Source organism: Telopea speciosissima, chromosome 9 (genome assembly GCF_018873765.1).
Source record: "Telopea speciosissima isolate NSW1024214 ecotype Mountain lineage chromosome 9, Tspe_v1, whole genome shotgun sequence".
Taxonomy (NCBI): Eukaryota; Viridiplantae; Streptophyta; class Magnoliopsida; order Proteales; family Proteaceae; genus Telopea; species Telopea speciosissima.
Genome location: NC_057924.1, coordinates 17,182,817 through 17,207,903, shown reverse-complemented (window position 1 = coordinate 17,207,903; position 25,087 = coordinate 17,182,817). Strand labels below are relative to the sequence as shown.

Sequence of the window (25,087 nt, the reverse complement as noted above, 5' to 3'; positions counted from 1 at the left end):
CAAGGTGAACGTTTAAGCATTTGTTGCACCATTTCTTATCTGTTTATTCTTACTTGTCTCTGTAAACCAGATTAGCATGTCCTATGCCATTAATACTGTAGTTATAATTATCAGCATTACTATCTAACTTTTATGTCTTTCACATATATCACCATTCCTGCCCAATATAGAACATTGTTTCGTACCTGATTCATCTAGCGGCAAAAGAAAGCTGACAGCTGGACATATCCATTTGGTTCATCCTCAGGTGGCTTCTGCAAGGGCTCTCCAGGAATATCAATTCCTTCCTGAACAGCCTAGCATTAGATCTGACTCAAATGATAGAGTAACTTCATCTCATTTCTACAATTCACCTGATGGTCCTAGAGCCAGGGCTTCATCATTTCGTGCTGCAGGGCCATTTTTGCATGGAAATGAACAGGTTTTGGTTTCCAAGGTCAGGTGTCAAGTGTTAATCTTTTAGCTCAACAAGGAAGGCAGGGGCACATGTATCCTTCAACTTTAGGAGATTGTGACAGTGTTCCACATAGAAACTCCTCTGCTAGCATTGGGATGGATTCTCAGTTTGATGCTCACCCAATGCTTGGACTAGAACACTAATTTGTATCATCTGACAGTCATGGTTCCCATGATGACGATGATTCTCGGATGGAAAGAAAACGCAAGGTATTCTAAAGCAAATTTAAGTCATCTTTCTGATTGACGCAAGGTATTCTAAAGCAATTTAACACAAGGTATTATTTCGTACATGTGTCGTAAAATTTTAATGCACATGTAGAGTGAAGAGGCAAGAATTGCTAGGGAAGTTGAAGCCCATGAGAAACGGATACGGAAAGAACTGGAGAAACAAGATGTGTTGGGGCGGAAGGTATAACCCATAATACTATTAAATATTATGTTCTTTGTAGCTCATCAGTTGTGAACTTATGCTTTGGGTCCTGTTATCTTAAGAGTGAAGAACAAATGAGGAAAGAAATGGAGAGGCATGCCCGTGAAAGACGGAAGGAAGAAAAGAGACTAATGCATGAAATGCAGAAAAAAGAGGAGAGATTCCTCTGGGAGCAAAGGCGTGAAAATGAGCGAAGGGAGAAGTTTTTGCAGAAAGAAATTTTGAGAGTAAGCTGGCAACTTGCTATTATAAATTACTAGTTAAATTTTTTTTTTTTTTTTTTGGGGAAGGTGGGGTGGAGGGTGGTTTAAATCTTGGGACTAGTTATTGAATTCTATCTTCTTAAATCAGGCTGAGAAGATGAGGCAGAAAGAAGAACTTCGTAGAGAAAAGGAGGTTGCAAGACTGAAAGCTGCTAATGAACGAGCTACTGCTTGCAGAATTGCTAAAGAATCCATGGAACTTGTTGAGGATGAATGCTTGGAGTTGCCCTCAATCATTTCTCTTGACATTGATACATTGCAAAACCTGGATATATTCAGAGGTAGAACTTGCAATCTCACTAAGAAATTCTAAATGGTCTCCCAAATGTATCTAATATCCCAGAAGTTAGTAACAATGTGCTCTAATATTCTGAATGGAAAATACAATGTTCAAATTTGATCCCCTTCTTCTGCTGGCTTTTGTTATTCATCAAAGTCAATGAATTGAGCTAGTCCTTCTAGTCACACCTGTATCTCCACCCTGCAACTCGCTGGGTCTTGTACCTTTTCTATTGTCCTCAGTTTCAAGCTCTTCTACATAATTGGTCACGTCAATTGCAAGTAACTCATTTCTTTACCATTTATAGAAACAAGCCTTATTTGCTTTTTACATTCTTGTTATACACAAAGATCATGGAATTCATTTATTTGATAATTTCCTTCTAGGATAAGTTGAATGGTTTTCTGCATTGTTTTGAGTTCCATTTGGTTGGAACTTCATCTTCTCAATGGATCCTGTAAATAATAAGAAGAAAAGAAGAAGAAGAGCAAGGAGAAACGAGAGAGGGAGAAGAGAGGAAGATGCGCAACTTGGGAGTTACACAATATGTGTAATCTCCCTCTAAACTTCATTATATATATTGCCACTAAGGGTAAAACAGTAAAAATAAAATAAAAAGAAATAAACACACTTAGACAGATCTACCCTCCTCACCTATCTCGATATTAGTGTTAGACACTAATATTGAGACTTATACGAATCTCGAAACACTCCCCCTCAAGCTGGAGCATAGATGTTAATCATGCTCACCTTGTTACTAATATAATCCACTCTTGCACTCCCCAAAGACTTTGTGAACACATCTGCAAGTTGTTCTCCTATACGAACATGTTCAGTTTTAGAGAAGAAGGAAAAAGGAGAAGAAGAGAAGAGAATCGATTTGTGTTAATCTGTTATGTCTCAACAAGAGACAAACATGCTTATATTGAAAAGAATGATAAATTACAGAGGGGCCCCTGGCCTTATACAAATAACAGAAAACATATAAAACTAAATGGGGTTATGTACAAGAATACCCCTTAAACTAAACTCCTATTCTTAACACTCCCCCTCAAGCTGGGTGGTATATGGCATACATACCCAGCTTGTCCAATAAACAGTCAAAGTGATGAGTGCTAAGTCCTTTGGTGAAGATATCAGCCACTTGTTCATTTGTCTTCACAAACGGGGTGCAGATGGTCTTTGACTCGATCTTTTCCTTAATAAAATGTCTATCAACCTCAACATGCTTAGTCCTGTCATGCTGCACTGGGTTGTGGGCAATACTTATGGCTGCCTTGTTGTCACAATATAAACTCATAGGTTCAACAGTCTCAAAGCCCAATTCTTGAACAAGTCTCTTTAGCCACAAGATTTCACACACTCCGTGAGCCATGGCTCTAAATTCTGCCTCAGCACTTGACCTAGCCACCACAGGTTGCTTCTTACTTCTCCAAGTAACTAGATTTCCACCAACAAAAGTACAGTACCCTGAAGTGGATCGTCGATTAGAAATAGATCCAGCCCAATCAGCATCAGTGTATGCTTCAATCCTCAAGTGACCATTCCTAGAGAAGAGAAGGCCTTTTCTAGGACATGATTTTAAATATCTGAGGATTCTATAAACTGCATCAAGATGACCCATTTTTGGTGCATGCAAAAACTGACTTACCACACCGACAGCATAGGCTATGTCAGGTCGGGTAAGGGAAAGATAGATTAGCTTGCCTACTAATCTCTGATATTTTTCAGCATCTACAAGAGGTTCACCACAATCTTCTCCTAGTTTGTGGTTCTGATCAATTGGGGAGGAGACTGGCTTACAACCTAAGTACCCTGTCTCTGTAAGTAGATCAAGGACAAACTTTCTTTGACAAACATTGATCCCTTGTTTGGATCTTGAATCTTCAATCCCCAGAAAATACTTCAATGGACAAAGATCCTTGATCTCAAACTGCCGAGCCAAGTAAAGTTTAAGCTTTTAGATTTCAGCCTCGCTGTTTCCCGTGACTACAATGTCATCAACATATACAATTAGGGTTGTAATATTGCTGCCCTTCCTTTGTATAAACAAAGTGTGATCGGCTTGACTTTGGGTATAGCTATTCTGTAGGATAGCTTGTCTAAACCTCTCAAACCAAGCCTTAGGAGATTGTTTAAGTCCTTGATCTTAAACTGCCGAGCCAAGTAAAGTTTAAGCTTTGAGATTTCAGCCTCGCTGTTTCCCGTGACTACAATGTCATCAACATATACAATTAGGGTTGTAATATTGCTGCCCTTCCTTTGTATAAACAAAGTGTGATCGGCTTGACTTTGGGTATAGCTATTCTGTAGGATAGCTTGTCTAAACCTCTCAAACCAAGCCTTAGGAGATTGGCTAAGTCCATAAAGAGCCTTCCTAAGACGACACACTTTTCCATTGCCACTAGGATGCTTGAACCCAGGAGGGGAATGCATGTAGACTTCTTCTTCTAAGTCACCATATAAGAAAGCATTCTTTACATCAAGCTGGTATAATGGCCAATCAAGATTTGTAGCCATTGAGAGGAGTACCCGAATGGAGTTATGCTTGGCCACTGGAGCAAAGGTTTCTTAATAATCAATGCCATACACTTGGGTATAGCCTTTAGCAACCAACCTTGCCTTATATCTCTCTACAGTACCATTAGACTTGAATTTGACTGTGAATACCCATCTGCATCCAATAGGAACTCTCCCCTTTGGGAGTTCAACAAGATCCCAAGTGTGGTTCTTCTCAAGGGCCACCATCTCGGTATTCATTTCCTCTCTCCATTTCGGATTAGCCATAGCCTCTACTACATTCTTAGGTATAGAGATGGAGGAGATAGCCACTGTAAAGGCAACACCTGTAGGAGAGATAGAATCATAGGAGACAAACTTGGCAATGGGATTCGTACAAGCTCGAGTTCCTTTGCGGTGAGTAATAGGAAGATCTAAGTCTGAGGATGGAGGAGTAAAGGAAGGTATACCTGTCTCTATGGATGGAGGCTCAGGATGAGGAGACGAAGAAGGATTTTGGCAGGTCTTCTTTATAGGAAGCTATGAAGGAGGATTTCTCTTGTCCTTTGTATAAATAAGTAGTTCCCCTTGTTCTCTGTTCACCTGTGCACTTGGAGACTCCCCCTCAACAACAGTATCCTCTGGACTTTTCTTTCCCTTGTCAAGCTGAAATGGGGAAATAAGAACGAAAGAGGAGGATGGAAAGGATACAAACTCAGGAGCTTCTTCAACCTCACCACCACAACACTCCCCCTAAAGAGGTGACTGAAAAAAAGGAATGGTTTCAAAGAAAGAAACATCTTTGGAGATAAGCCACCGACGGGTAGGAGGGTGATAACAGGTGTATCCCTTGGAGGTAGAGGAATACCCAAGAAAGAGGCACTTCAAGGACTTAGGATCCAATTTAGTGCGGGCAGATTTGCTAATATGGACATAGCATATGCAACCAAAGACCTTTGGGGGAAGAGAGAAAGAAGAAGAAAGTGAGGGTAAGACCTCAAGAGGTATTTTGAAGTTCAAGACACTGGTGGGCATATGATTGATAAGAAAGACCGCAGTGAGTAAGGCATCGGACCAAAAAGTTTTTGGAACATGTATTGTAAACCAAAGGGACCGGGCTACTTCCAGCAGGTGGCGGTTTTTTCTTTCAGCAACCCCATTTTGTTGAGGGGTATCAACACAAGCCACCTGATGGATAATGCCATGGTCAGAAAAAAAGTTCTTCAAACCCCCATACATATACTCTCCACCTTTATCAGAACGGACAATCTGAATACGAGTTTGGAACTGAGTATACACCAACTCATAAAAGTTTTGAAAAGCAGCATAAACATCACTCTTTTGTTTCAAGAGATAAACCCAAGTAACTCGAGAGAAGTCATCAATAAAGGAGACAAAGTAACGGAAGCCATGTAAAGAAGTAACAGGGGAAGGACCCCAAACATCAGTATGAACAAGGTGAAAAGGGGAAACAGATCTATTACTAGAAGATGGATAAACTGTCTTACAACTTTTTGCAAAAAGACAAGGTTCACAATGAAAAACATGATTGACAGGAAAAGATATAAATAAATGTGGCAACATTTTTCGCATAATAGAAAAAGAAGGATGTCCCAAACGCTGATGCTAAAGCAAAATATCCGCCTGTGTACGTCCGCCATGTTGCCCACACACATAAGATTGAGCTGTTGTCACAGGGGAAGCACAAGTGTCCAGAACATATAATCCATCAGTCTCACGTCCACTGCCAATCACCCTCTTCGTCACCAAATCCTGAAACAGACAATAGGAAAAAAGGTGACAAAGCAATTCAAGGACTTAGTCAATTGGCTAACAGAAAGAAGATTAGTAGCAAAGTTAGGAACATGAAAGACAGACTGCAAAGGGATAAGTGGAGTAACTTGGACATCTCCCTTCCCCGAGATGGAAGAAAGAGAACCATCAGCAATTTTCACCTTATCTTTTCCCGAACAAACAGTGTAGGAATTAAAGAGCTGAGACCTACCAGTCATGTGATCGGTGGCCCCCGAGTCAATGACCCAGGGAGTGGGGGCAGAAGAGGTAGAGACCTGTAGAGCAGTGGATGTAGTGGGAGCAGCAGAGGGGGATCCATCCAAGTGTGCTACAATCCGACGAAAAGCTGCTATGTCTTCTTTAGAGAGAGATGATGACTCAGACTCATGAACCCCAACATGGGCTTTAGGCCCATTCTTCTTCGGCCCTTTCTGTCCTCCAGATGCAGCAGAGGGTGGTTTCCCATGAAGATCCCAACAAAACTCCTTCTTATGCCCAGACTTGCCACAATAGTCACAGGAAAAACGGCCTTTACCACCCCCCTTAGTGTAGGGAGGACGATCCTATGGAGTGGATGAAACAAGAACAGAACGCTCAACAGTGGGAGTGGTCTCCATAGCACTTCTACGGGTCTCCACACTCTGTAAATAACCACACACCTCCTCTAGGGAGGGAAGACTTGGTCGGCTAAGTATCTGTACCCTTATGGGTTCAAACTCAGAGTTAAGACCTCCAAGAAGGAATAGGACCCTCTCCTTCTCAAACAGCTGATGCACTTTAGGCTCATCAACAGGACACAGCTGGAGATCTCTGTAGTGATCATACTCCTCCCAAAGTCCCACAACAAGGCTGTAGTACTCGGAGATACTTTTGTCACCCTGGCGCAGGCTATTAATTTGTTGGAGAAGTTGATAAACCTTTGTAGAGTCCCCCACTCTATCATAAATACGAGCCACACTATCCCAAATATCTTTGGCTGTCTCCTTGCTCATAAACCTTCTTCCAATTTCCGGCTTCATTGAAAAAATGAGCCAAGTCATCACAAGGGAGTTCTCAGTTTCCCATTTGGAGTAACCTGGATCAGTAGAGGAAGGGGCTTTAAAGCTCCCAGATATATATCCCAACTTCCCCCTACTCCGAAGAATGAGCTTCATTGACTGTGACCAGTCTAAGTAATTAGTATTGTCAAGCTTGACAATGGGAAGAACATTTGGATTGTCATATGAAGGGGTAATAGGCAAGGCTGCTGCAACAGTGGGGAGTTCAGATGCTTTAACAGACTTTTCACCCATTGTGGCTTCAATGCAAACAGAAAAAACACTTGGGAAAAGTAACCAACAACACCTCAAGCAAGAATAGTAGGTCCCCAAGAAGCAGCAGAAAAAAACGGGGGAAAAAACAGTCCAAAAACACTGGAAATGACTTGTAGAACTTCACACAAGCATCAAACTGCAACGGAGTACAAAGAAACAATCTTCCTTACCAAAAGACGATAGTAGGTGGCCTAAAAAACCTCCCAAACAAAGCTCTATTGGAGAGCAAAGGCCAATCTGAACTCTGGCTGGCGGAAAAATAGGGCAGAATAGCCCAGGCCGAGATTCACTCCTGTCCCTTGGATACTTCCAGATGACTTGAGAAGACACAATGGGAAGAAATGAGACCTCCAAACGAAACTAAGACCCTGGTTGCTCTCCATTTGGGTTAGAAACAAGGGAGAACCAGGTCTGAGAAGAAGCTTAGGTTTGAGTTCAAACTCCAACAGCAGCCAAGAGGAGAACCCAACTCTTAGCCTACTAAACTCTCTTCCAACACCTTCAAACTCCAGGAACATTAAGCTTTGATACCATGTTCAGTTTTAGAGAAGAAGGAAAAAGGAGAAGAAGAGAGGAGAATCGATTTGTGTTAATCTGTTATGTCTCAACAAGAGACAAACATGCTTATATTGAAAAGAATGATAAATTACAGAGGGGCCCCTAGCCTTATACAAATAACAGAAAACACATAAAACTAAATGGGGTTATGTACAAGAATACCCCTTAAACTAAACTCCTATTCTTAACAGAACATGACCAGGAGAAATCAACCCTTGTTGTAACTTTTGTCGAACAAAATGGCAGTCAACTTCAATGTGTTTCGTCCTTTCATGAAACACCGGATTTGAAGCAATATGGACAGCAGCTTGGTTGTCACACCACAGTTTCATTGGAGAATCATCAACAAAGCCAAGTTCAGGTAATAACTGTCTCACCCACATCAACTCACAGGTAGCATGTGCCATAGCCCTGTACTCTGATTCTGCACTGGAACGAGCAACTACTGTCTGTTTCTTGCTCTACCAGGACACCAAATTCCCTCCAACAAACACACAATAACCTGTAGTAGACCTCCTATCAACTGGAGACCCTGCCCAATCAGCATCTGAAAAACCCTCCATCCGCCCATGACCATGATCACTATAGAGAAGACCACGTCAAGGAGCCTTTTTAAGATAGCGTAAGATATATATAACAGCCTCCCAATGAGACGTCCGAGGAGCAGACAAAAATGACTCACCACACTAATAGGAAAGGCTATATTAGGCTTAGTCAGTGTTAGGTAATTCAACTTCCCAACTAGCCTTCGATACTTCTCAGGATTAGGCAAGACATCACCATCATCAGCAGTAAGCTGTAAATTGGGATCCACAGGAGTATCTAGAGGTTTAGAACCCAACATTCCTGTCTCTGAAAGAAGATCAAGGACATATTTTTGTGGTGAGAGCAAAATTTCTTTCTTCAACTGAGCCACTTCCACACCCCAGAAGTACTTCAACTTTCCCAGATCCTTGGTCTTGCTGCAAGCGAAGCTTCAAACTTTTAATACCAGAAACATCATCTCCTGTAATAATTATATCATCTACATAAACCACAAGAAATATTTTTCCCGCTCTAGACTGGCGGAAAAACACAGAATGATCACTACCAAACCATGTCAGCCCAAACTCTAACACAACCTCAGTAAACCTGCCGAACCAAGCCCTAGGGACTGTTTCAGCCCATACAGAGACTTCTTCAACTTACACACCAAACCAGACTCCCCCTGAGCAACAAACCCAGGAGGTTACTCCATATAAACTTCTTCATTCAAATCCCCATGCAAAAACACATTCTTGACATCTAGCTGATACAAAGGCCAATGGTAAGTAGCAACAAGAGAAATCAAAATGCGAACAGAAGTAAGCTTCGCCGCAGGAGAAAATGTATCCAAGTAATCAACACCATATACTTGAGCATAGCCCTTCGCCACAAGACGGGCCTTCAAACGAGCCAAGGATCCATCAGGGTTCACTTTCACCCCATACACCCACCGACAACCAATAGCATATTTACCTGAGGGTAAGGGAACAAGATCCCAAGTTTGATTTTCCTCCAATGCCAACAATTCCTCATCAATGGCAGCCTTCTAACCAGGACTGGACAATGCCTCTATGACAGACTTAGGAATAAGATGATTTTCAATAATTTGTAAACAAGAATGAAAGGTGAAAGATAACCCAGCACATGAAACAAAGTTAGAAATGGGGTGTTGGGTACAAGCCCGACACCCTTACAATAAGCAATAGGAATATCAAGATCAGAAGGAGGAGTATTACCTATTGCAAGATCTGCCGGCAAAGATGTAGATGAGATAGAATTCGCAAGAGCGAGGGGAGCCCATACTTTCTGTTGGTGATATTGAAACTGTCACACCCCGGCCCGGTTATTAAGGGCTAAGTGTGGCAGGATGTCTCTGACATCCAACCAATCCCCAAGGATCAGAAGTGCAGTACCCTATTCACAATCATTGCTCACAGATACAGTAATCAGAGGTAGCGGAAACAATTTAATTAATAGAGATAACATCATTAGTAAGAGAAATCTAAATGATATTTCATTTATATAAATGATAAGGCTTGTGATACAGCTATATAGTTCTCAAAGGTAGTACAGAGTAAAAGTACACAAGAAACTATTCTATAATTATATAAAGCATTTATAAAGCATACAAGAGTGGGAAGGTAGCCTGGACTATCAGGCCAAGATCAGGAGGTTGCCCAATCATCATGTGCGCACGAAGTATCGTGCACTTCAAACTCCAGCGCCGCAAATCCAACATTAGAAGTAACTAAATCACCTGAAAAATAAGGATATCCATAGGGGTGAGCTCTCAACTGAGCCCACTAAGGGGGGTACAAGCATACAAACACAATAAATCCATGATGCATATGCTAAACTAACATGTTCCTAGCACAGATACTAAGTCTCATGGGGTATAAGTACTACTACTAGTGGTAGATGCTAACCTCGGTCCCGGAACTAACCTTTTGGCTACCCGAGCGAAACCATTCTACCACGGTGAGGACCCGCCAGTTCCGGAACTAACACATCGGACCCCGACAGACCCCCAAATGACCAACCCTACCTGTTTATTCCCACAACGGAATTAGGGACCCGCTAACATGGGACAGAAGATGGCATCCCGGAACTAACACATCGGTTTCTACCACAGGTTGTCCAACACCTTTCCCCTTGGTAAGGGACGCAAGATCGGGTAATGAATATCAACCTAGTCCAAATGCAGTCTAAACATGATGAGGCAAGCATGATCCGAGTTATAAGTTACCGAATTCCATCATCATAAATTCACATCATATAAATAATCAATGCAAATGCAATGCAAGATGTCATCAGAACCTATTTTACATGCATCTAATGCATTAAATAAAAGCTAGAAAACTACATGTTCCAGGTATAGAGGTAATGATGCATGAGCGTGGCATTCAAAGATAAAGTTGAAATTAATGTGATAAACACGCAAGAAATTAAGGTCGAATCCCCTTACCTGTAGTGTAGCTAGCCTAGGTGAATAAACTCCAATAAGCGGCAAGAATGTACAGACATACCCTAAATATGAGACAAGAATATTATAGATTAGTTATAGAAGGAATTCTGTGTCGCTTACCCACCAACAATCCAACAAACCGACTAGAAAACAAGAGAAACACTTAAACAACATACCAAACACTACGCATAGGTTTTGGGATGGTCCAAGGTCAAGTCCCAAGGGGTCTAGGTCATAAGGGTATAAAAATGGGGGAGCCGGATGCAGACTTCCAGGGAGCCGGTCAACCGCCCCTGGGCCTGCAACTCCATCCGGGAGTGTGTCCGAATTTGGGGTTTTTCCTATTTTTGGGTAGATCTTCACATGCAAGGAAGAAACTAAGTGTTTTAACATTATATAAAGGTGGGTTTACCTATATGGGAGTTCAATTTCATAAATAACTTCATAATTTTGGTAATTAATCAATTAAACCTAATTAATTAGTTTAGGGTTTATAAATTGCCATCAAGAACAGCAATACAACTTTCAGACTTGGTAATTTTCTAAATTTCAGGTCTTAGAGAGTCAAAAACTGTTTCAAATCAGTCTAATCATGCTCAATTTCACAAACCCAAGCTTGGTCTCCAAGCTTTAATGGCAGAAATTCTTAATAGGTGAACTAGAGATGGAGAAGAAGGGAAATAATGAGGAAGACAGCAAGTATCCAAGGCTTACCTCAGTTATAGGAACAGATTTAGAGTGCAGGCAGCTTTCTAATGGAGATTCTTGGTTCAGCTCCAAGTGTTGAAGACAAGCCCTAAGGTAAGCTTCCCTTTTTTCCCTCTCTTCTTCTCTTCTCTTTTCCTCTTTCTTTCCTTCTCTCCCAAGCTGGAACGAATTTCTTAGCTCCCTTAGGCTTGTGAATAGTGATCAATTGGAAAGGCTTTTGATATTTATCTAACTACTTAAGCACTAAGGGAGTAAATCTGTCTTTTGGACAGAAATTAGATTTAAACTAATTTCTAAAATAGTTTATAAACCTGAATTCGTATTTATTGGTCTATTCTATCCATAACTTGATGCCGGCCGACATTAAAGGTCATCCGAACACGGGTAATTGTCTGGAACAGCATTCCCCACTGGGGAACTGGATCCCACAGCGACAATTTTACTAAAATACCCTTCTAACCCTATTTGGTCGTACAAAACGTTATAAATATATTTTCAATTATACTTACATTGAGTTTAATTAAAGGGGAGGTCTTGCAGCCTGTCCAGCCAGCAGACCCGACACAGGTAGCTCTGGTGCGGGGTCCCACAAGGTAAAAATTACTATTCTGCCCCTAATACACTAATTAATTAAAAATACAACATACATACATATAAAATGGGATTCTTACCTAGGATTCGGCCTAAGACAGAGAGAGGCTTTGCAGGCCATCAATCCAGCATGCCAAGCTTATGTGTTGTCTTTAGCTAGACACCTCAGACTCATTTAAGGCCACGGTAGTTGGCTGATCGGAATGCCTTTACAGACGAGTCATGAGATAGGTCTGAATTTCTTAATCAAGACGGCCCACAACTTAGAGGCTAGTATGGGCAAAGTTGAACCCGAACTTGAAATCACACAGATTCCAAAAGTTCAAATTTATTCGGAAATTTGATCGGGTTTCACAGAAACACAATAAGTGGAGGTGCCGGTGATGAGGCAGCTTGCAGAACATGGTGAACAATAGACTGAGCAATGGAAACGGGAAGATCATCATCCAAGTCAAATACAGTAAAAGATGAACTATCATAAAGAGTAGACTCAAAGAAAGAAACATCAGTGGTAACAAAATATTTTCGCAACTCAAAAGAATAACAACGATAACCTTTTTAAGTGCTAGAATAACCAACAAACATACACTTGAGAGCCTTAGGATCCAACTTAGAAACACTTGGACGATGATCACGAATAAAACAAACACTTCCAAATACTCGTGGTGGTAAAACAAACAACGGCATAGAAGGAAACAACAAAGGAAAGGGAATACCACTACGTAAAACAGAAGAAGGCATGCGATTAATGAGGTAACATGAAGTCAAAACATCTGCCCAAAAGGATTTAGCTACTTTCATCTCAAATAAAAGAGTACGAGTAACTTCCATTAAATGTCTATTTTTCCTCTCAGCTACAATGCCACGTTGAACCATAAAATCAGCAAAAGGGGCAGAAAAATATTCCTTAGCGTTATCACTACGAAGAATATGAAAATGAGTTTGAAATTGATTATTTACCTCATTCACAAAAGCACAAAAGATGGAGAATAACTCAGAATGACTTTTCATTAATTAAAGCCAGATAACCCTAGAATAGTCATCAACAAAAGTTACAAAGTAACGAAAACCCAAAGTAGAAACGACAGGACACGGATCCCATACATCTGAATGAACTAAAGCAAAAGGTTGGTTAGACTGTTTATTGACTCTAGGAGGATAACTCACACGGTGGAGTTTTCCAAACTGACAAGACTCACAATTTAAACTAGAAAGTGACCGAAAACGACTATCCAGAAGCTTTAAACTCTCCAACGAAGGATGACCCAAACGACAATGAATCTGGTGAGATGACGCCACACCGGTACACGCCATAGATGAAGTGTCCTCAAGTATGTAAAGCCCCCCGACTCACGACCTCTACCAATCATCTTCTTCTTCGTAAGATCTTGAAATACACAAGAGTCCGAGAAAAAGGTTACAGAGCAGTTATGGGACCTGGTAAACCAATTAACAGATAAAAGATTGAAAGGGAAATAAGGCAAATAGAGAACGGAAGACAAAGATAAAGAAGGTGTAACATGAACAGTACCAGTACCAGTCACGGTAGGTAAGGAACCATTAGCTAAAGTAACACTAGACGAAGATTTTTGAAAGAAAGAAAGAATACCTGAAACATCAGTCATGTGGCCATAAGCCCCTGAATCAATGATCCAGGGAGGAGGAGTAGTAGTCGAAATACAGGCAGTAGCATTACCTGTTTGAACAAAGGTGGCAGTTGGTGTTTGTTTTAGAGTAGAAGAAGCAGAGAGAAAAGCTCCAAGAGAGCAAACACGATTTTGGGATTGTTAAGTTGTGTCTCAAAACTAGAGACAAACTAGTTTATATTGAAAAGAATAGGTAATTACACAGGAGGCCCCAGGCCTTATATAAATAACAGAAAGAACATATACAAGATGTGGTTATATACAAATATACCCCTGAAACTACTATTCTTAACACTCCCCCTCAAGCTGGGTGGTATATGTCATACACACCCAGCTTGTCCAACAAGCAACCAAAGTGGTAAGAGCTAAGTCCTTTGGTGAAGATGTTGGCCACTTGTTCATTTGTCTTCACAAAAGGAGTGCAGATGGTCTTTGATTCTATCTTCGCCTTGATAAAATGTCTGTCAACCTCAACATGCTTTGTCCTGTCATGTTGAACTGGGTTGTGGGCAATACTTATGGCTGCCTTGTTATCACAATATAAGCTCATAGGTTTAACAGTCTCAAATCCCAATTCTTGAACAAGTTTCTTCAACCATAAGATTTCACATACTCTGTGAGCTATGGCTCTAAACTCTGTCTCAGCACTCGACCTAGGCACCACAGGTTGCTTCTTACTTCTCCAAGTGACCAAATTTCCACCAATAAAAGTACAATATCTAGAGGTGGATCTTCTATCAGAAATAGATCCAGCCCAGTCAGCATCAGTGTATGCTTCAATCCTCAAGTGGCCATTTCTAAAGAAGAGAAGACCTTTTCCAGGGCATGACTTCAAATATCTGAGGATCCTGTAAACTGCATCAAGATGTCCCATCTTGGGTGCATGCATAAACTGACTTACCACTCCAATAGCATAGGCTATGTTAGGTCGGGTAAGGGAAAGATAGATTAGCTTGCCTACTAGTCTCTAATATTTTTCTGCATCCACAAGATGTTCACCACAATCTTCCCCTAGTTTGTGATTCTGATCGATAGGGGAGGAGACTGGTTTGCACCCTAAGTAGCCTGTCTCTGTAAGCAAATCAAGGACACACTTCCTTTGGCAAACATTGATTCCTTACTTGGATCTTAAAATTTCAATCCCCAGAAAATACTTCAATGGACCGAGATCTTTGATGTCAAACTGTCAATCCAATTAAAGTTTAAGCTTTAAGATTTCAGCCTCATTGTTTCCCGTGACCACAATGTCATCAACATATACAATGAGAGTTACAATAGTGCTGCCCCTCCTTTGTATAAACAAGGTGTGATCGGCTTGACTTTGAGTATATCCATTCTGTAAGATAGCTTATCTAAACCTCTCAAACCAAGCCTTAGGAGATTGTTTGAGTCCATAAAGAGCCTTCCTAAGACGACACACTTTTCCATTGCCACCAGGATGCTTGAACCCAGGAGGAGAGTGTATATAGACCTCTTCTTCTAAGTCACCGTGTAAGAATGCATTCTTTACATCAAGCTGGTACAATGGCCAATCAAGATTTGCAGCCATTGAGAGAAGTACACGAATGGAATTATGCTTGGCCACTGGAGCAAAGGTCTCCTGATAATCAATGCCATACACCTATGTATAACCCTTGGCAACAAGTCTTGCCTTATACCTCTCCACAGTACCACCAAATTTAAACTTGACTGTGAATATCCATCTGCATCCAACAGGAATTCTTCCCTTTGGGAGTTCAACAAGATCCCAAGTGCGATTCTTCTCAAGAGCCACCATCTCTGTATTCATTGCTTCTCTCCATTTTGGATCAGCCATAGCCTCTACTACATTCTTAGGAATAGATATGGAGGAGATAGCCACAATGAAGGCAACACCTATAGGGGAGATAGAATCGTAGGAAACAAACTTGGCAATAGGATTAGTACATGCCCGTGTTCCCTTGCGAAGAGTAATGGGGAGATCTAAGTCTGAGGATGTGGAAGTAGAGGAAGGTATACCTATCTCTATGTATGGAGACTCAGGATGAGGAGACAAAGGAGGATTTTGGCAGGTCTTCTTTATGGGAAGCCATGAAGAAGGATTTTGCCTGGTCCTCTTTGTATACACCAGCAGCTCCCCCTGTTCTCTGTTCACCTGTGTACTAGGAGACTTACTAGGTGGTTCCCCCTCAACAACAGTATCCACAAAACTTTTCTTTCCCTTGTCAATCTGAAAAGGAGGAAGGAAAGGGAACAAACTCAGGAACCTCTTCAACCGAAAAAAAGAGAACAAACTCAGGAACCTCTTTAACCTCACCACCAAGGGATGAACACTCCCCCTAAAGAGGTGACTGAAAATACGGTATGGTATCAAAATAATGGACATCTTTTGAGAGAAGCCAGCAACGGGTAGGAGGATGATAACATATGTATCCTTTGGAGGTAGAGGTATACCCAAGAAAGAGGTACTTCAAGGCCTTAGGATCCAATTTAGTGCAGGCAGATTTGCTAATATGTACATAGCAAATGCAACCAAACACCCTTGGTGAAAGAGAGAAAGAAGAAGAAAGTGAGGATAAGACATCAAGAGGAACCTTGAAGTTCAAGACTGTCATACCCCGGCCTGGTTAATAAGGGCAAGGTGTGACTGGATGCCAACTGACACCCAACCAATCTCTAGGATCACAAGTAAAGTACTCCCATTCACAGTTTATCATAACACAGTAATCAAAACGCAGTGGAAGAGAATAAATAATAATGATAAAAATAATAAATAAGATCTGAGTGATAACTAGCAACTATAAGCTTTACTATGCAAAAACAATATATAAACACAAAAGAACATGGCCTTCTCCATCAGGCCAGATCATAGGAACGCGCACGCATCGTATACGCAGGACACATCGTGCAGTTCAAACTCCTACACCACATGACCGTCATCGGTGTGGAAGTCTGAAGTAGCATCAGATCCAACTCCTGGTTTCTCAGAACCAGCCATACCATCTAAAAAAGAGAGATATCCACAGGGGTGAGTTCTACTGAGCCTAGCAAGGGAAAACATGCAAGCAGATGCAAATAGTCCATGATGTATGTCTTAAAGCTAAGCATGCAACTAGCAACAGATCTAGGTCTCATGTGGTTTAAATGCTACTGTAGTAGGTATGATATTCTAATTCCCGGAAACGTAAACCATACATCGGTCACTTGAGAATACCACTCTACTACTGTGAAGACCCGCCAATTCCGGAATGTACACATCAGACCCCAGCGGACCCTCAATGTTAACCCTACTGTTTGTTCCCATTCTGGTAGTACTCTTCGGACCTGGGACAGTGAATGGCATTCCAGAATTACCGTTCAGACTTACCATGGGTCATCCAACACCTCACCCCTGTTAGCAAGGGTCGTAGCACTGGGTTTATAATAGCCTAACCATATGCATTTCTAACATGGATGACATATGAGGCAGTAGATAGTATAGTAAGTAGTTCTAGCATCATTTGTCAAACACATCAATATAGATCACTGTAAAAATATGCAAATGCAATATGAAATGATAACCTACAACATGCATTCATCTAATGTAAAAAAAAGCTACAAAACTACATGATTAATACTTCTACAATGATGCATGTCAATGAAACCCAGCATAAACAGAAAATTAAAGCAAGGAAACAGTCTCAAAATAAGTAAAAAATCCCTTACCTAGAGTTGGATGTTTGTACAAGTCCGTAGATGATACAACTCCCAAATAAACCTCACCCAAAAGGAAATTACAGTCCTAAACAACTAGGACCAAAGCTGGGACAACAGGGCAGAACCGGATTCAGACCAGCCCTGAAATCGGTCGGCCGTAGGGGCACAGGCTCTGAATCCAATGGGTGATACAATGCCTGGTTTTGAGATCTAATTCCATGGATCTTGCTATGCATGGAACCTAATCCCCCAAATTAACTTGGGGGAAACTAAGGGTATGGGGTCATTTTGACCCAATTGATGTATGATCAAAGTCAAGAATTCCAATCATAAATAATAAAAAAAAAAGAATTCTTGGAACTTCAAGAACATGGCTGACCTCCAGAGAAAGAGAGCAAATGGGACAGCACAAGAGGTTGGAGGTGATCCTCAATTGAGTTGGATTAACCCAATTCAAGATGGTTTTAGGGCCTTTATAGGTCAACTTATCTAGCTTCAAGATTTTGGGTTGATTGAGTTATAAACTCAGTTAGAAATCAAGGAAGAAGGGAGGAATTTGGGAAATTCAGAATTGAATGGATCACCTACCTTGAGTTGGATGTGGAGAAGGTGGTAATACACAACCAATGGTCCTCTTCCAAGTTTCCCCAACTTCAATTGTCAAGAATCTTCAAGCCCTAGGTCTTCTTCTCCTTGGAGCAGACTCGAATTTGGTTTTGAGCTGTAAATGAGATTCTAAGCTAAGTATAGCTTATATAGGAAAGGCTACTAAAGGTTGTTTAGTTAGGTCCAAGTAGAATCAGTTTTTTGGAATAGCTTTTCTAAACTAATTAAGAATTAACTACCTAAAGTCTTCTGTTTAATTCACGGGTTTGATGTACCATGACATAATTGAGGCCCCGGGCATGTTGGCACACGGGCAGCTCAGACCACAAGGGGATGTGGGTCCTACGAGAGGAAAAATTACATTTCAGCCCCTATTACATTATTAAAACGTCAGTCCTATATGTAATAAGAATTTCTTACCTAAAACCCGGCCTATGAGATTGTGAGGTTTTGCATATGCTGAATCCAGCGTGTTTGACATATGAAGCTTATGTGCTGGGACCCGGCAGGTTCTTTGGACAATGATGGCTAATTGTGTTGGCTCCCCAGAATCCTCTATAGGTGAGTCAACGGATTGGTCCGAATCCACAACCGATGCAGCCCACAACATTGAGGCAAGCATGGACACTGAGCCAGAACCTGAAATCATACAAGTTCAAAAAGGCTTAAATTAGAGGTGGGTCTCATAAAGACACTGAAAGGCATATGATTAATAAGAAATACAGCAGTGAGTAAGGCATCGGACCAAAAAGTTTTTGGAACATGCATTGTAAACCAAAGGGACCGAGCCACTTCCAGAAGGTGGCAGTTTTTTCTTTCAGCAACCCCGTTTTGTTGTGGGGTATCAAAACAGGCCACCTGATGGATAATGCCATGGTCAGAAAAAAAGGTTTCCAAACCACCATACATATACTTCCCACCTTTATCAGAACGGACAATTTCAATACGAGTTTGAAACTGGGTGTACACCAACTCATAAAAAATTTTAAACGCGACATAGATATCACTCTTTTGTTTCAATAGGTAAACCTAAGTAACTCGAGAGAAGTCATCAATGAAAGAGACAAAGTAGCGGAAGCCACGTAAGGAAGTAACGGGGGAAGGTCCCCAAACATCAATGTGAATAATGTGAAAGGGTGAAATAGATCTATTACCAGTAGATGGATAAACTGTCTTACAACTTTTTGCAAAAAGACCAGGCTCATAATGAAAAACATGGTTGACAGGAACAGAGGTAAATAAATGTGGCAACAATTTTCTCATAACAGAAAAGGAAGGGTGTCCCAAACGACGATGCCAAAGCAAAATATCCTCCTGTGTACGTCCGCCATCTTGCCCACACACATAAGATTGAGCTTTCGCAACAGGGGAGGCACAGGTGTCCAAAACATATAAGCCATCTGCTTCACGTCCACTCCCAATCACCCTCTTCGTCACCAAATCCTGAAAGAGACAATGGGTAGGAAAGAAAGTGACAAAGCAGTTCAAAAATTTAGTCAATTGGCTAACTGAAAGGAGATTAGTAGCAAAGTTTGGAACATGAAAGATAGACTTCAAAGTTATAAATGGAGTAACTTGGACATCTCCCTTACAAGATATGGAAGAAAGGGAACCATCAACAATTTTTACCTTATCTTTCCCAGAACAAATAGAATAGGAATCATAAAGCTGAGACCTATAAGTCATATGATCAGTGGCACCTGAGTCAATGACCCAGGGAGTGGTGCCAGAGGAGGTAGAGACCTGTAGAGCAGTGGAAGTAGTGGTAGTAGCAGAGGAGGAACCATCCATGTGGGCTACAATCCGGCGAAATGCAGCTATGTCTTCCTTGAAGAGAGAGGATGGATCAGACTCATGAACTCCAACATGGGCCCTAGGCCCATTCTTCTTCTGTCCCCCAGATGAAACAGAGGATGGTTTCCCGTGAAGATCCCAGCAAAAATCCTTCTAGTGCCTAGGCTTGCCACAATAGTCACAGGAGAATCTATCCTTACCAGCTCCCTTAATGGAGGGAGTACGGTCCTGAGGAATGGAAGAAATAAGAGCAGAGTGCTCAACATTGGGAGTGGTCTCCATAGCACCCCTACGGGTCTCCTCACTCTGTAGATAACCACATACCTCCTCCAGTAAGGGAAGACTGGGTGGGCCAAGGATCTGCACCCTTAAAGGTTCAAATTAAGGGTTAAGACCTCCAAGAAGGAACGAGACCCTCTCCTTCTCAAACAACTGATGCACTTTGGGCTCATCATCAGGACACAACTGGAGATCTCTGTAGTGATCATACTCCTCCCAAAGTCCCACAACAAGACTATAGTATTCAGAGATACTTTTATCACCCTGTCGCAAGCTAACAATCTGTTGGAGGAGTTGATAAACCCTTGTAGAGTCTCCCACTCTATCACAAATACGAGCAACACTATCCCAGATGTCTTTGGCAATCTCCTTGCTCATAAACCTTCTTCCAATCTCCGACTTCATTGAAAAATAAGCCAAGTCATCATAAGGGAGTTTTCAGTTTCCCATTTGGAGTACTCTGGATCAGTAGAGGGGGAGTCTTAATGCTCCCAAATATGTACCCCAACTTCCCTCAACTCCGAAGAATCTGCTTCATATCGTGACCAATCCAAGTAATTTTTATTGTCAAGCTTGACAATGGGAAGTTGAACATTTGGGTTCTCATATGACAGAGGTGGAGGCAAGTCTGTTTCAACATTTTTTTCACCCATCTTGGCCTTAAGTCAAACACTTGGAAGATCTAAGCAACAACACCTCAAGCAAAACAACTTCTTCTAAAAAAAAAAGAGCAGTCAAAAATAGGGACAAACAATGACAAAAAACTTGAAAAAGATTGTAGAACCTCACACGATCATCAAACAGCAGTGGAATAAAAAGGAGAAACATTCCTTACCAAAAAATGATACTGAGTAGCCCAAAAAAAACCCCAAACAAAGCTCTATTGAAGAGCTTTTTCCAATCAAGTACCCTGGCTGGCGGAAAAAACAGGTAGAACAGGCCTGGCTGAAATGCAGTTCCAACCTTTTGATGCTTCCAAGAGACTTGAGATGATACAATGGGAAGAAAGAGGACTTCCAAACGAAACTAGAGCTCTTGGTTGCTCTCCATTTGGGTTCCAAATAAGGGAGAAACAGATCTATGAAGATACCCTAGGGTTTTCTTCAAACATCAACAAGAACCAAGAGAAAAAAACCTAACTCTTAGCCTTCCAAACAACCTTCTATCATCTTCAAACTCCAGGAACAATAAGCTCTGATACCATGTTATGTTTTAGAGTAGAAGAAGAAGAGAGAAAAGCTCCAAGAGAGCAAACATGATTTTGGGATTGTTGAGTTGTGTCTCAAAACTAGAGACAACTAGTTTATATTGAAAAGAATAGGTAATTACACAGAGGCTGCTGGCCTTATACAAATAACAGAAAGAACATATAAAAGATGTGGTTATATACAAATATACCCTTGAAACTACTATTCTTAACAGTTGAAGGCTAGGCTGACTGAGGAATCTGAAATTGGGTAAAACGGGCATATTCCTCATCAGACATCTTCACGGTCTTACCCTCTGGCTGTGGAGATGCAGAAACTGTAGACTCGGTAGTGGTGGCAGAATTGGCAAACTATTGCCGAGGTGGTTTGCCAGGAAGTTTACAACAAAAGCATTGGATATGCCCTAGACGGCCACAATGGTGACAAGTCTTCACCAAACCCGAACCATCAGTAACACTCTGAGTACCCAAGGTAGGTGGTTTGCTAGAACCAGCCCCACCACCACTTTTACCACCAGTACCAGCCCCACTATTGGGCCCACGGTTTGGGGGAAAAGAAGCCAAAGCCAAACTATCAACAGTAGTAGTGCTGTCACGAGAGACAAGTAGAACCCGAGAAAAATCCTCAGACAATGTGGCTACCTTGTCACCACCAAGAATTTGGGACCAAACTGAATCAAAGTCCTTCCCAAGTCCTCCTAAAAAGCCCATGCCAGCAAGTTGCTCCCACTGACTTTGCATTTGTTCCACATCAAAAGTAATAGGAAGTAAGGAATTTAACTCCTCATACATCTTAAAATCAGAAAAATATTGGGTCAAAGGATGACCCTTTCTATCAACCCTATAGACCGCTTGGGACAAGTCGTAAATGCGAGAAAGGTTGTTTTGTCCAGAATACAAAACATTAAGATACTCCTACAGCTCCTTAACCGTATCAATGTGTGTCACCAAATCGAAAATTTGGTGCTCCATAGAATTCAGCATTTGTCCCAAGATTCGAGCATCAACTGTATCCCATGATGGGTCATCATCAGGCTTAAGCTTAAACAAGTGATCCTGCTGATCACGTCCCGTCAATACCAACTTAACAATTTTCTTCCATTGTTGAAAGTTGGTGATTCCCTCCAATTTCTTTTCAGTGATACGATTGGAGGAAGAAGAGAAAACTTCAGTCATCACAGACTTGGAACCATCAGCCATAATTCACTATCAAATGGATGAAGTGAAGAAAGAAGAATAAAAATTCTGGAAAAATCGAACCTCCAAAAATCGACTTTGCCAGAAACCCTGACAAAAATCGATTGCAATAGGAGATGATCTACAACCAAAAATTGCTGATAAATATCCTTCGAAAAGGGGCAGCACACTCCAAAAATTCCAGCCAAGTCAACAAACAGCCCAAAAATCGATCTCAAAACCCTGACAAGTGCTGCCGATTTTCTGCTTCAGCCTTCAATGCAACCTTCACTCCATCCAATGCACTCAAACACATCCACAAATACAAAAAGAGACCTAGTTCTTAATTTATGCCATGAACTAGTCTCTAAAAGGCCCCAAAATACAGCATAAGGTGCTGCACCCCCTTCAAACAGAGAAAAAAAAAAAAAAGAAGAGAGAAACCGCAAGTCTTCAAGTTCCAATACCCACTTCAATCTTCAATCATAGGCTGTAGAAAAGAGAAAAAGAGATCCACCGAGAGCTGTAACACTGCCTATAGCTGTGATACCATGTAAATAATAAGAAGAAAAGAAGAAGAGCAAGGAGAAACGAGAGAGGGAGACAAAAGGAAGATGCGCAACTTGGGAGTTACACAATATGTGTAATCTCCCTCTAAACTTCATTATATATATTACCACTAAGGGTAAAACAGTAAACATAAATAAAAAGAAATAAACACATTTAGACAGATCTACCTTCCTCACCTATCTAGATATTAATGTTAGACACTAATATCGAGACTTATACAAATCTCGATAAAAGATCCATTCACTTTCAACTGCTTTTTTTTTAATAGAAACTTTCAGTTGCATTTTGTAATCCTGTTATTATATTTTTGGTTTAATGTGTTCAGTAAATTTTCCTGTGCCTATCTGTATTTGGGTCTATCTTCATTCCTCCTACACTTTTATTATTATATCTTAAGCTTTAACATGAGTTTTGTTCTTTAGATATGTTGAGTACATTTCCTCCCAAGTCTGTGCCATTAAAAAAACCTTTTGCCATCCAACCTTGGACTGATTCAGACAAAAACGTAGGGAATCTTCTCATGGTAAGTCTCTCTCTCTCTCTCTCACACACACACACACACACACATGGGTATCTTAAGGAATTTACTTGGACACTAAGAATAATCACGAGGCCTCTCACATTTGATTTCTATGCTTCATTTTCTTTCAACATGATTTACCATTCCATCTTCGTAAACATGCCTACGACCAAGGTTTTAAGTATCCTACCATATCTGCTGATACTAACGGAAATGTATCATTTCTTTAAGGAACCGACTCGATACGGTATCGATACAATACCTAAAAGAAAATTGGTATTACTACATGTAACTATGTAAGAAACCTCATCCTTTATATATAATCAATTGAATGCACTTGTCTTTTCGTACTATGTTCTCCTTTTTATTTACATATTACTTATTTAGAGTGTTTTCTGCTTCAGAATTGTATTTTGCATATATCCTAAGCATTTCCATACATTTCTTGACCATTTCCATACGTATCTTAAGCGTATCATGCATCTCTCTGATACAATACAATACTTTTTTGATATCCTTTGGCCTCCATTGGGGGAGGCAAGTTGGATATGATATATAACCCTGTGTTTGCTACAAATACCCATTGAACTCAGTTAATGCATGTGATCTTTCCACTTCCTGGGGACAATAGCTTCGCTGCAAACATATTTGAAGAATCATTTTATTATTAGATACTATATTTAGCTGAAAATAGTGGGGATCTTTAGCTATGTGATTCTGCAGGGTAAGAAAGGACCTTAGGTGGATCTGTTGTGTATTCGATAGTGCATGTGTCATTTATTTGATTAGTTCTGATTCTTTCAGTTTCTGAGGACTGATTGGTTTTTCAGGTTTGGAAGTTTTTTATCACTTTTGCTGATGTTCTAGAGCTTTCGCCTTTTACTCTTGATGAGTTTGTTCAAGCTTTTCATGATTATGTAAGTTCTATATGAGGTCTTGGATTAGTCAGATTCACACTTTTACTTTGCTGCATTTGTCATTTCTTGGTACTCATGGATTTAGTACTTTCAAACTCTTCAGGATCAAAGGTTGTTAGGGGAGATACATGTTGCTCTTCTAAGATGCATCATAAAAGATATTGAAGATGTTGCGAGGATGCCTTCTATTGGATTAGGAGCAAATCAATATAGTCTTGCTAATCTTGGTGGTGGGCATCCACAGGTTGTTGAAGGGGTAAGCTCCTTTTTTGCTGCTTTCTGTGTTTTTAACACTTAGTTTTGGTTTGGTAATTTGTTTCCCAGAGACTTTTGCTTAGTGTGTAGTTTAAATTCTCAGGCATATGCATTGGGGCTTTGATATACGCAGCTGGCAGCGCCACCTGAATCCATTGACATGGCCTGAAATACTCCGTCAGTTTTCATTGTCTGCTGGATTTGGACTGCAACTGAAGGAAAGTATAGGAAGTGAATTATATCAAGACGACAATAAGGTAGATTCGTTTGCATTAAATCTTACATGTTTAACTTTCTCTTTTTCTTTATTACGATGTAGAAAGTTATGCTTGTCTGAACCTTACTGACAGCAGCCTATGATCGAAAAATTGGAAGTTGAGAAGTGTAAGGAAACAAGGAGAACTAGGGAAGTAGTAGGTTGAAGGAGGAGAAGAAGAAGAGAAGATGGTGTAATGTTGTGTATTGGAGTATTGTCTCCAACACACCTATATTACTTCCCTAATAATATGAAAGGAATTACATACACCTCCCTAGGGAAAAAGGTAAATTACAAAATAA

General features: G+C 40.8%; 1 protein-coding gene across 1 annotated transcript; it reads left to right on the top strand.

Moving 5' to 3' along the window:
• Positions 1 to 419: 419 nt before the first annotated feature.
• LOC122640550 (homeobox-DDT domain protein RLT2-like) lies at positions 420 to 24,774 on the top strand. The gene is made up of 7 exons (XM_043833775.1): positions 420 to 666; positions 779 to 868; positions 952 to 1,116; positions 1,241 to 1,433; positions 23,260 to 23,360; positions 24,188 to 24,530; positions 24,633 to 24,774. Exons 1-6 carry the CDS (start codon positions 649 to 651, stop codon positions 24,287 to 24,289), a joined length of 669 nt encoding a protein of 222 aa, XP_043689710.1. The 5' UTR covers positions 420 to 648; the 3' UTR covers positions 24,290 to 24,530; positions 24,633 to 24,774.
• The last annotated feature ends 313 nt before the right edge of the window (positions 24,775 to 25,087 follow it).

Excerpts from the sequence above, each read along its gene's own strand:
- LOC122640550 (XM_043833775.1), top strand. Across the intron at positions 869-951 it reads AAGATGTGTTGGGGCGGAAG|AGTGAAGAACAAATGAGGAA; the intron begins GTATAACCCATA and ends TGTTATCTTAAG. Across the intron at positions 1,117-1,240 it reads TGCAGAAAGAAATTTTGAGA|GCTGAGAAGATGAGGCAGAA; the intron begins GTAAGCTGGCAA and ends TTCTTAAATCAG.